At 40.0% G+C, this 12698-nt stretch overlaps 1 protein-coding gene across 1 annotated transcript; it reads left to right on the top strand.

The window, feature by feature from the left end:
• The first annotated feature begins 4458 nt into the window (after positions 1 to 4458).
• Positions 4459 to 6662, top strand: LOC131223983 (uncharacterized protein At2g29880-like). Its single transcript, XM_058219575.1, has 3 exons — positions 4459 to 4581; positions 4666 to 5172; positions 6597 to 6662. The coding sequence occupies exons 1-3, from the start codon at positions 4459 to 4461 to the stop codon at positions 6660 to 6662; spliced, it is 696 nt and encodes a 231-aa protein (XP_058075558.1).
• The last annotated feature ends 6036 nt before the right edge of the window (positions 6663 to 12698 follow it).

The following is a 12698-nucleotide window of genomic DNA, read 5'->3' as shown; positions in this document are numbered from 1 at the left end:
CCCGTCCCTAACTCCAAACAGGCAGTTTTGTGGGCGGGCCCACCGTGATGTACCTGTACATCCAAACCCTCTATCCCTTTTCTCATATTATTTTAAGGCATCAGAACAAAAATGAGTCAGATCCAACAATCAAAGGGTCCACATCACAGATGACTCTTGCATTTAATGCAACTGGTGCATTTTAATGCAACCAAGATTATTATTTGGTGTGGTCCACTTGAGCGTTGTATCTGCCTCATTTTTATTTTGATTACTTAAAATAATATGAGAAAAGGGATTAACGGTCTGGATGTACATATACATCACGGTGGGCCTGCCCACAGAACTGCCCGTTCGGAGCCAGGGACGGGCGGGGGTAGTACGCAATCCGCGTCCTCGTTAAACACGAAGAGAACGGACTGGCTACTCCACTGCCACCGGCCAGTGGCTGATGGTCGGTGCTCTGTGAGCCCTACCATGATGTATTTGTTTCATCCATGCTATCCATCTATTTTTTCAGATCATTTCATGGTATGGGACAAAAAATTAGGTATATCAAAATCTCAAGAGGACCACATTACAGGAAACAGTGTTGAATAGTGTCGACCATTAAAAACCTTTTGGGGACCATAAAAGTTTGGATCAAGTTGATTTTTGTTTTTTCCCTCCATCTGGGCCTGTATGACCTAATAAAAATATTGGATGTCAAATAAAAAGTATAGTGTACCTTAGGAGGATTTTAGTGATGTATATCCAATCATTATTGTTTTCCTATGGTGTGGTCCACCTGAGATTTATATCCCTCTAATTTTTTGGGTAAAGCACTATGATGATCTGTAAAGATGGATGAACGGAAAGGATGAAACACATATATCATGGAGGGGCTAACAGAGCACCGACCACGGTGGCCGGTGGAGTAGCCGGTCCGTTTCCGTCTTGGACTGGACGCGGATTTCCTGCGAAAACCTTTTGCAGCAAGGAAATAGGATTGCTTGGGCCTACTATGAATGTATGTGGATTATCCACGCCGTCCATCCGTTTTTACATATCATTTTAGTGGTTGATTCTAAAATACAAGCATGATCAAAGGTCAACTGGACCACACCAAAGGAAACAATGGAAATAATGACTTCCACCATTGAGCCTATCTAGGGCTCACAGTGATGTTTAGTTGTCATCCGACATGTTCATAAGATCACACATACATGGATGAAGGGAAAACACAAACATCAGCTTGATTAAAAAATTCTATGGGCCCCAATAAATTTTCAACAGTAGAATTTCAGTTCACACCGTTTCCGTGGTGAGGTCCACTTGAGATTTGGATATATTTCATTTTTGGGCTCAAGCCATAAAATTACATGTTAAAATGGATGGACGGAGTAGATAAAATATGTAGATCACAGTGGACCCCACAGAGTTTACTCAGTACGCTTATCGTACTGAGTTACTCGCAATCCGCTTCCCACGGCAAGTTCCTACACTGGGAACGCAGGTGGGGCCCATTAGGATGTTTATGAGAAATCCTAACCGTCCATCTGTTTTGTGAGTTCATTTTAGGATGTCGAATATGCAAGAAGTAATTTCTGCCACACTTATACATGCAAATTATTAATTTTTTATCTGTTTTTATGAATAATGATATTTTAATTTTCTATTAAGTAATTTATAGTTTATTTGAATTAAATAGAATAATTTTATTTTTATTTAATAAAAAATAATTTCTTTACAATGTAAAACATTTCCAAAAAGGAAATAAGGGCAAATATGTCAAATTAACATATTTCAGGCATTTCAGGTGTTTGTTAACAAACAAATTATTTCAAATTTAGTACTTAATTTTCAGACTTCAGCCATAATTACCAAACAAGTTTTTTGACTTCAGATTTCAAATTTAGGCTTCAGTTTTCAGATTCAGCTTCAGATTTCAGATTCAGGCTTTAGACTTCAGATTTAACAAACGGGGCCTAAGTAAAGTAAGACTCTTTTACATAATGGAATTTGACTTCGGTCAATAGAAGTGCATAGCAACATGGACCTGATTTATGTTACAGAAATCATGCACACGTTTCAAAACCCTTCTTCCCTGTACATGCATGTTTCTACACATCTACGGTACAGATCATATCTTCCCTGTATATGCATGTTTCCCTACTTGCATATTATCATGGATGTCTCCATATGCTGTGGCTGCTGTGACCAATGGTTGGATATCATTCTCAGCTTCTCCCATGATGTCATCCGCCAAGAACATGTCATGATCAAAGACTTGCTGCTTGATAATTGAAATTTTAGAAATTGTCTATGTAAAAAGAAAAAGTGTGATAGATTAAAATCATCAAAAAACCTATGAGCTTTAAACTCTTTACTCATTTTGGTATACGATTTGTCAATACCCACTGTATATTTGTTGAGCGTTTTCGTTATACTCTATGGGGCCACATAAGGGTTTACGTGCTTAATTAGAAGTTTGACATAAGCCTATTAAAGGTGATCATATAGTATCTTGTATTCGCAAGTGTATGTGAGATTTAGGAGATGGATAGCAACGATGACTCAGAAGTAGCCGAGACCATGGTGGTCCAAGCTGTGGCCACATGCGTAGCTGCTGTTGGTGAATATTACCGTCACTATATGTTAAGAGAACCGGCGCGTCAAGGGGATGACGAGCGGGCAAGGTTTATAAACTCAATCATGCGTGCAAGTGACAGTGATTATTTTGTCCAGTTGAGGATGAAACGACAAGGTTTCTTCTCATTATGTAACGTACTCCGTGAGAGAACACACCTATGCGATACTTGACATGTTAATCTTGAGGAGCAACTAGTTATCTTCCTCCATACCATAGGACATAACGTGCATATTCGTGTGATAGGACACAAATTCATACGTTCAGGTGAAACGGTAAGTCCTCACTTTTATCGTGTCCTAAATACGATAGTATCCTTGTACCCTGATTTTGTTAAGGAGGCGGGTACTGAGACCCTCTCAGAGATTTAATCGAATCTTTACTGGCAAACTTATTTTCAGGTAACATTTTCGTCGCATGATGCCATTTTCCGTTTTGATTTTGAAATAAGCTAATATTTGTCATATTATCTTATAAGTGAAATTGGATGTCATCGAGGATAGGATTGTGTTGGTGCAATAGACGGGACGCATATTCCCACTCATGTGGAATCATCCCAACACCCAAGTTTTCGCAACCGGAAGGGTATCGTGTCTCAGAATGCACTTGTTGCTTGTTCTTTTAACATGACATTCTTATACGTGCTAGCTGGATGGGAGGGTTCCGTTTCAGATGCACGGGTCCTACATAACGCTCTGACCCAAACTGATGATCTACTAATTGTACCAAACGGTAATTGTTTCTTCATCCACAATATATAATATTCTTCACCCTAAACATCATTCTCAACACATTAACCCTCATCACCCTAACTTCTACGCAATGTAGAAAAATATTTCGTCGTCGACACAGAATACGCTCACTCACCTGGGTTCATGGCACCTTATCACAGTGTTCAATACCACCTGTATGAATATCGAATCGGGAGAGCACCCATGAACAAGGAGCTGTTTAATTACTGACACGCGCAATTGTGAAACGTAGTTGAACATTGTTTTGGGATAATGAAGAGGTGGTTTCCTATCTTGAAGACAGCTGCGCAATATCCATTTGAAACCCAGGTTAAGATTATAGTAGCTTGTTGTATACTACATAATTTCATTCGTCAAGAAGACGAAACTGGACAAGATTTGGAGGATGTTGGTATAACCATGGAGGATGCAGAGAGCAATCCTAAACCAAATGAGGTATCAACAATGAATGAGCGGCAATGCCTAGTATAAGTGATATAACAGGAGAAATCTGCATAGATCGATGTTCAAGATGAGATTGCGGAGTGAATGTGGACAAACGCGCAAACAAATAGTAGGACTACATAAGGTCCTTTTATTTTAAAGATAAATTAACTGATGTGATTGGCAAACACATGTATATATATATATATATGAGAGAGAAGACAGTCGATATGAAGTCTGTCATTTTTTGACCCACACTTTCATAAGAACAATTAATTGTTCTTTCATAAATACATATTTGCTAGTATAATATTGAACATTTCTATTGTGTAAGTTAGTTCTTAACTGTTTGTTAATCCATACACTAGGTGACATGTCTGACTATTCTGTAAGAGATACACAAACTCCGACGCGGTCCCCAGTAAGAACTCCAGTTCTGCCGACAAGATTCTCTCCACACAAGAAGACTGTTAAATCACTTGTGGAGCCGCTGTCACGCGCTGCAAAAATCAAATGGATCTGAACCATGGATCAAATCTTATTCAACGCCTTACTTGAACAGATATCTCTAGGCCGGAAAGTAGATAACAGATTTAAAGAGGCATATAATGAGGCCGCTGCGAGGTGTCTAGGAGGACGCAAATTACAGTGAACTGGCAAAACGTTCAAAACCGAATGTGGTATCACAAATGTGAGTACAACGATGTGAAGGACATGTTGGCCCCAAGTGGTTTCGGTTGGGACAGCGAGCGTATGGCAGTAACCGCACCCGATGAGGTCTGGGAAGAGTACATGAAGGTAATCATTGCGTACAACCCCTTAAATTGTAATTCAGGATTGTATAAAATATGTTTACTAAACTAATCTCTTTCTTGATTATAGTCACATCCAAGAGCAGAAAGGTTACGCGGAAAGCGAATTGAGCGAATGGACGATCTAGCGGCGATTATTGGTTCAGACCATACAACAGGCCGCTGCGCCCAGGGAAGCAGAAACATGGCCGCGTCTTCCTCTCATATTCAGCGAGATTTGAATGACGCTTGGACTGAGCTGGACAATGAGAAGGATGTACCTATCGATCTTTCCAAGGATCATCTCGGAGATTCAACTGGGAATTATCATTTTTCAAATGATTCTCATCGGGCAACAGAAAATCGTTCATTTTGCAGCACTCTCAACCGAGCGACTGACTCTGAGAGTAGTCGTGGTGGGAGTGCGTCTACAAAACGGATGCATTCTGCTCGTCCCTGTGACGTCCTTGGCAATTCCCTGAATGGTGTGGCGGATGCAATGCGAAACTTTAGACTTGAAAAAGAGGTAAACCGCACTAATAAAGTGCTGGATATCCTTGAAGAGGTTCAGGGACTGACCAACATAGAATTTATAGAGGTTGGTCAGATGTTAACTCGGGATAAGCAGCTAGCGTCCTTTTTCGCAAGTCTTCGCCTGGAGCGGAGGGTCGATTGGTTGAAAAAAAATCTTGTCTGATTTGAATGAAGGGAAGGGTGGGGGTTCTTCTAGTTGAGGATTAAAATACTTTTATTACGCATCGAAACAGGAATTTCTATTTGCCGGTTTTGTAATAAGTATATACTGATTTGTGGGTTTTATTTTTTTCTTTTTTGTTTTTTCATTTTAAATGTTCGTTGGATACTTTTACACTATACCAATAGACCTGCGTTTACCTTTTTTTGATGTTGCTAAAATGCCATTTTATCAATCTATCGTCTTTACATGCTTTCATTCTATAAAATTTATAACATGCAATTTCTCGTATACTGGTCATGTTTATGTGAATGCAGATGGGTAACAGTAAATATTATGTCGTAATCAATGGACGACGACCAGGGATATATATGTCCTGGGATGAGGCACGACTGTATGTGGAGGGGTACAGCGGTGCTAGACATCGATCATTCAAAACATTCCAAGATGCGACTGCATGATGGAATGCAAATTATGCAAGTTCAAGTAATGAATTAATTAACAGGCGATGTGGTGAGGTAGATTCACCTACAGATGCTCGGAATTCTATCCGAGAAATTCCGAGATCCATGGTGTGAAAGAGTACACAAACAAATGATGCCACCCTGAAAGTCGGAGAAGTGGTAGCAGCAGTAGTAGTTGTCATCTTGGTTCTATTCTTCATATTATATATAATAATTAAGTTGTAATTTTAGTAAGTGTTGCACCACTTGCTATTCAAATTTTGGTACACACAAGATATTTTATCCTTGAAGACTTTTTATATGGCATGTATAACTGCATCTTACCTACAAATCTCATTATATGTAGATTTAAATGTAAATTGTGATAAAATTGCATACATTCATCCTTTCTTTTATCCGTATCTTTGTTAATCTTCATTAGTATGAAGTTTTGGGGCAAATGAAGACCAGCCTTTCAAACACAGTTTCCCAAGGGTCAGGTATGACTACTTGAAACCCGAATTGGATTATTGTATAATTTCGTAAGTAAGGTGTTTTTGTGTGTAGGCGATAGTTGTTTGCATAGAGGGTAACGACTAGATCAATTTTGACACAGGTGAATTTAACAGTGAGTAGTAATGCCCTTTGACACAGGTGAATTTAACAGTGAATTTATGTATCTTGACAATAATTTGGGATAGTAAAGGTAGAAAAACTATATCCCAGATTAAGCAAGTGCAATTTTCTGCAACCCCAAATGCGTTGCAAGTGGAATGAACATATCCCAGATTTGCTCAGATTGTGATTTGGGCTACATCTGAATATATACACTCGTATACTTGAAAAATGTTTGCTAATCCAGACTTTGTTTTGTATGATCTTCAGGTGTCATCAGGGCTTCTTTTCATTCATTTGCAACGCCTGAGGAAGGACAAAATGGAGGGCTCCTGAAGAGGATTAGCCATTAAAATTATTGCTAGAACTTGCATATTAGTCTTAGCATGTTTTCCCAGGATCAAATGGAGCTCTGGCCATTGATCACAAGGGACGTTGTGGAAGAACGTTAAATGTTGAAAGTGCCTCTCCGTGAATATATCATTCTACTGAATCCGAAGATTTATATGCGTACTATCATGTTTACGCATGTCTGAAACATACAGGTCATTAAACCATCTTTATCTTCCAAATGCTATCTTACTGATAGCTCTTAATGCAATAAGACATCTACTTCCAGTGATGTAGTAATATGGCGGCGTGTAAAGTCCCCAACAATGCTGTTAATTTCAGAGGAAGATGGATATGAAAAACAGATTTTTCTTGTGTCCACATTGGTGATGCATGGCCTGAAGCTCCACCGATTGGATTATCTTAAACACTCAATCAATTGCTTACATTTTGGTCATTATCCGAACTACATAGAAAATGTCTATTTCACAATCAGTATTACCATAAACATCTCATTTCAGTAACACTACATGAGGAATACCAAATGTAGCACTGGTTTTATAACTGGTAGGCATTAATTAATAAAAAAGGGACGTGGTGGGGCCCAGTACACCCGCCATAAAAATGACACATACATCATAGTGGAGCCCATGGAGGACCGAGCACCAGCCAATGGCTGGTGTCATGGGGAGTAGCCAATCCATTTTCACACCCATCATAACAGTGGTACTATGGGTTTATGGAAACAATTCCTAATTTACCCAAACGCTTGTTGTTGGTGGGATGGATGCAATACCACGACGCCCAAACGATCAGGTCGCTGGGTATGGGATTGGCGTCTACACCCAAAGCAGCCGACCATCCACTGACAGCAATAACGGCACTCGACACAGTAATATTTCCATACTTCTTATTACACCCAAAGCCAATTGCCCAAACAGGGCCTTAATGCATTAGTTAGATTCTTAACAATTGGTATTCTGGCAACATCACGTCTCCGGTTTAAGTAGGGAAAGGGCAATTTGTATAAGAGTGAAAGCTGCCACGTAGTGGAGAAGGCTACCGGCAACCAGAGCGCAGCTCTGCTAGGGATGTCGGCTGTAGAGCATGGTGGCATGTTACAATTCCAATGATTTAATAGCTAAACTTGACATATTCCATTAATCCAGACTTGGTTTATTGGTTAGGTTCTTAACATTGTTAATGCCTGAAAAGAAGACCTAATTAACCAAGATTCAGTAGGATACAATTATCAGTAATAGAAAATTGACCGATGGTCCACATTAACTATATACATATGGCTCACATGGGAATTAGATAACCTTATTTTTAATACATGAAATCTACGCAGCAGGATGCCCGTGATGCCCTTAGCTGGAAGTTTGAATTGCTAAAAGTATCAGTCCAAGCTCAAACATGCAAGAGGATTTGGAGACTTCCACACCTAATATTTTCCTATTTCTTGTATGTTAGTTGAACTTCCAAGTCTTTGTTAGGTTTCATTTGGTTATTAGCCATTGGATTGGGGTCCTTTTCAACGACATAAACCATACCATTTATAAATGATGGTCCTCGAGATTCTGAGTACCCAATAATAATAATAATAATAATAAAAAAAAAAAAAAAAAACTTGGATTGAACTATCTCCAAAAAAGCAAGTGATATGTTATTTTCAGGTTAGGACGCCAACGCGGGAAGTGGATTGCGTACTGCTGGCTAAACTCTATGAGGTTCACCAGGATTTATGTATTTGATCCACTCCGTCCATTCATTTTATTGGATAATTTTATATCTTGAGCATAAAAATAAAGCATATCCAACACTAAAATGAACCACACAACAGGAAACAGTGTGAATTGAACATTTACCGTTGAAAAATTCTCGGGGACTAGGTTAGTTTTGAATCAAGATTATTTTTATGTTTTCCATTCATCCATGTCTGTATGATCTTATGAACAGGTTGGATGACAGATAAACATCACTGTGGGGCCTAGTTAGATTTCAATGGTGGAAATCATTATTCCCACTGTTTCCTGTGGTATGAACCGCTTGATCTTTGGATATGATTCAATTTTGGGTTCAACCCCTTAAATTATTTGGAAAAACGGATGGATGGTGTGGATAGACTACATACATTCACGGTGGACCCAACTGAATTTACTCAGTACGATAAGAGCGTAATGAGTAACTCGGTATGCAATCCGATTTCGCCAACGCGCCAGGTTTGGCCCGGGTCACAGTCAGATCGAGCCCACCTGATTCAGGCCCAGGCGCAGTTTGTTTAGTAACTTGGGGCTTTTGATTCAGGCACGCAAGAATATGTTAAACGGGCCCCTTTCTGGGCTCTCGGGCCTCACTTGTAATTTAGAAAAACTAGGTCTGGGCTTTAAGTCATTTGTTAAAAAGTTTCCAAAATCCGGCCCATATATTGAACCCATGGCATTGATCACAGGTCCAATAAGGACCCATCTTACGCCCGAACTTAAAACACCAGGCCCTCCGGCCGTTTTCATCCCTTTCCTATCTTAGATACTCCTACCAAAGAAGCCCTAACTTCTATCATGTTATAAAGATTTAGTTTCTACAAGCAATGGAACTCTGATATTCACAACGTGTGGATGAAATCTATCCATACCGTCCATCTCTTTTTTACATGCCACATTTGTGGTGATCTTGACCTTCCACACAGGCGGCCCACCAGGAATATTCACATACAAGGTCTTCTTTCTGCCACTTCTGTAGAAAATCCAAACCATTGGATAAGTGATCTGCATAAACATCTCAGGGGTTAAAATTGGGCCAATCTACATATTAGGTGGGCCACAACCATCCATTGAGATCGTTGGCTGTAAAATGATTTTGAGCCCAAACACCTTAGCATGAATGTTAGGACGTTACAAGTTGCAATTCGATTTCGTTTGTATAGATAGAATGTTGCAATTTGATTCTGTAATGCAACCAAAGGCGCCCATTGAAATCTGGAAAAGGACAACCGTCTGATCCCAAGGATCAGGCCCAGTCTGGGTGGCCCAAAGCTAGACAGCGAACACTAGGGCCCCTAAACTAGACCTGAAGGGCAGGACTGGGTCCATGATAGGCGGGCACGACCCAATTACAAGTGACCCAGTCCAATCATCAAATGGGCCACCATCATACAAAAATAGCAAATGGTTTAAAAACATTCATTAGCAGCTCGCAATTCACCATACATCATTGGATCCGGTTATATTTCAACCATCCAAACTGCTTCTATGATTGGACTCGTTGTAAATGGACCATTGCAAACCCTTAATCATTTGAATCTTTTCCTTGCAGAGATCAGTAATGACCCACCCCAGCCCTACAGGGCCTATCCTTTTCAGCCCATTAGGGCTAGGGCTTAGGGACTAGGGCCAGGCTAGGGATAACTTTAGTTTTGGTCACCTAGCCTAGACGGTTGATATGATGGTGTCCACTGTAGTGAATGGGCCATGGCCCACATCTACACCTTAAAATTGTGTCCCGTGAATGGACGGCAAGGGAAAGGTTTCATCATCTGTCACCACCATTTTGAAAATGGGGCCATTTAAAAATATGCGAACTTCCATTTTCCTACTACGGTGGACCGTCCATTGTAAGGTCCAGTAAATTGATGTGATTTTTGGGCCACTGGCACATCCATGGTGAGTGGCCCCTGGATAACCACTTCAATGTACTAACACGCATGCATACATCTGCAGAGCACGGTGGAGATTTGGCTCCCCGACTCCATTCAACCTAGGGTCGTGATTCAATGAGGGTCCTATGTGTGAAGTGGTAGAATGCATGTTAGAGGTCAGGGCAGACAGCACGCATGTTGGAAATCTGAGCCATTCAATAGGTATTTCTCACCATGAGCATGCCAAGAATCGGTGCACATATATGTTGAATTTGGACTGTTGTAGATTTTTTTTTATAAACGCCCGTTTTTCTCATAGAAGTTTTACATGCTTGAATAGCATAAAAGTATTATTTCTGATACATGGCATGTTCGCATGGTGCCCTACCTCATGAATGACTGGGATCTCTAACATATGAGATGTGGGCCACTCATCGGGTAGTGTGGGCCATGAACGTGCCCTCCAACAATTACAGGTTGGCCTACTCATCAGGTGGGCTGACCTTTGACATTAAATATGAACTGCTAGTAGTTGTAGACCACCTGAATCACTAATGGCCTTGAGTTTTGGGCCTCAGGCCTAAATTATAGCATGTCATCTAATGGTTAGAGTGGATTTATATTATAAGCTTTGGGTCGTTCCAAGAATCAAATATCTGTCTCTCTTCAAGAATCAAATATGTATGTCTTTCTTCCAGCTGTTCCCTTTGGTGTGATCCACTTAGTCCATGCGCTCGCTTTTTTTTCACCTTGTGTCTAACGATGACTACACATATACACTCTTTCCAGTTATGTGGTCATGAATCACAATATTCAACCACCAATATTTCTTGTGATGTGGTCCATGCAAGATTTGGATCTGCTTCATTTTTTAAATCATTTCCTTAAATGAGCTATAAAAACAGACATGATATGGATGTAAGGCACACACATCATGATGGGCCTACAATCATGAACCCACTGAAGCCACACCTAGAGGTGTACACAAGTTGAACCGAGACGAGCTTGGCACAACTAGACTCGCCTCGGCCCCTAGTTGACCCCAACTCGAACTCGGCTTGGCTCAGTTCGGTTAGCAATTCAAGCATTCGAGCTAAGATCGACCCTGTGCGGCATTTTCACAAACACACAGAGTGCATTTTCAATTTCTTACTGTACACAACTATTTACAGTTATTTCATCAAACATCTCGTAGGCAACATTAAAATCAAGAAAAAAAAGATATTTGTTACATATACATACCTTCTTTGCCAACAGCCGAACAACTATTTACAGTTATTTCATCAGACATCTCGTAGGTAACATTAAAATCAAGAAAAAAAGATATTTGTTACATATACGTACCTTCTTTGCCACCAGTCTACACTTCGTTGAGTCATTTCATCAAATACTTGATGAGCAACATCAATATCAAAGTAACCAAATCACTGAACTGGTTCAGTTCAATTCAAGTTGGGATTCGATCTGAGTCAAGTTGAGATAGGGTAACCTCAAACTTGGTTCAAATTTTTTTTGAACTTAAAAATGAGCTCAACTCGGCTCAAACTCAATTTCAAATCGAGTCGAATTGATCTTTTTCAAGTAAAGACAAGCAAGCTAATGGAGTTAATTTGGTTCCTGTACAGCGAGAAAATTATCACTGTATACGCCACCTTTTATCCAGCGTCTTTAATGAATAGTGCAAAACTTACCTTCCCAACTTAGACCTTGTATGTACAGGCAGAGCATTTGAGGATGAAAATACCCTGTTTGCACGTGCAATGCTTTGTTTAAAATAGAAGTATTTTCGTCCTGAAATGCTATGTCCGTACGCTCTTTTAAGTTGGGAAGGTAAGTTTTGAACTCTTCATAAAAGACGCTGGATGAAAGGTAGCGTTTGCAGTGATAATTTTCTCCAGTACAGCCCTAGCCACGCCTCTAAAATAGGCCACTGGCCATCAAGTGGGCCATATGTGTACACTAGAATGGACGGCGGGAAATGAATGAGCCATCAATCCATATTCCACTGACAGTCACGGCCCATTTACAAAACTAGTCTAACTTTCAAGCCCACTTCCATGGAATGTGGAGCTCAATCGTTGAAGGGTCTGGATCTTTCATAGAAGTGCATTCCAACTATGGAAATCAGGACTCCTGACCCCTACTCTCGCAAGCTGCAAAAGCGGGGGCCTGAAAATCTTGATGTTCTTGAGAAAAGTACCGATGTATTGGAACATGATAGTATGTACTTCAGCCAATGGATTTGGATCTATTTCTGTCACCCGAACCGTTTATATAAGAGGCCTCCCCGTAGATAAGAGATAACATATTTAACTATTTCAACCATTTAATTATTTAATTATTCGAGAAGTTAAAAGAAGACAGTTCATTTGTAAAGGAAAGGAAAAGAGAAATATTCTGGAATT

This window comes from Magnolia sinica, chromosome 13 (genome assembly GCF_029962835.1).
Source record: "Magnolia sinica isolate HGM2019 chromosome 13, MsV1, whole genome shotgun sequence".
NCBI lineage: Eukaryota > Viridiplantae > Streptophyta > Magnoliopsida > Magnoliales > Magnoliaceae > Magnolia > Magnolia sinica.
This window is presented reverse-complemented; position numbering and strand designations above follow the sequence as displayed.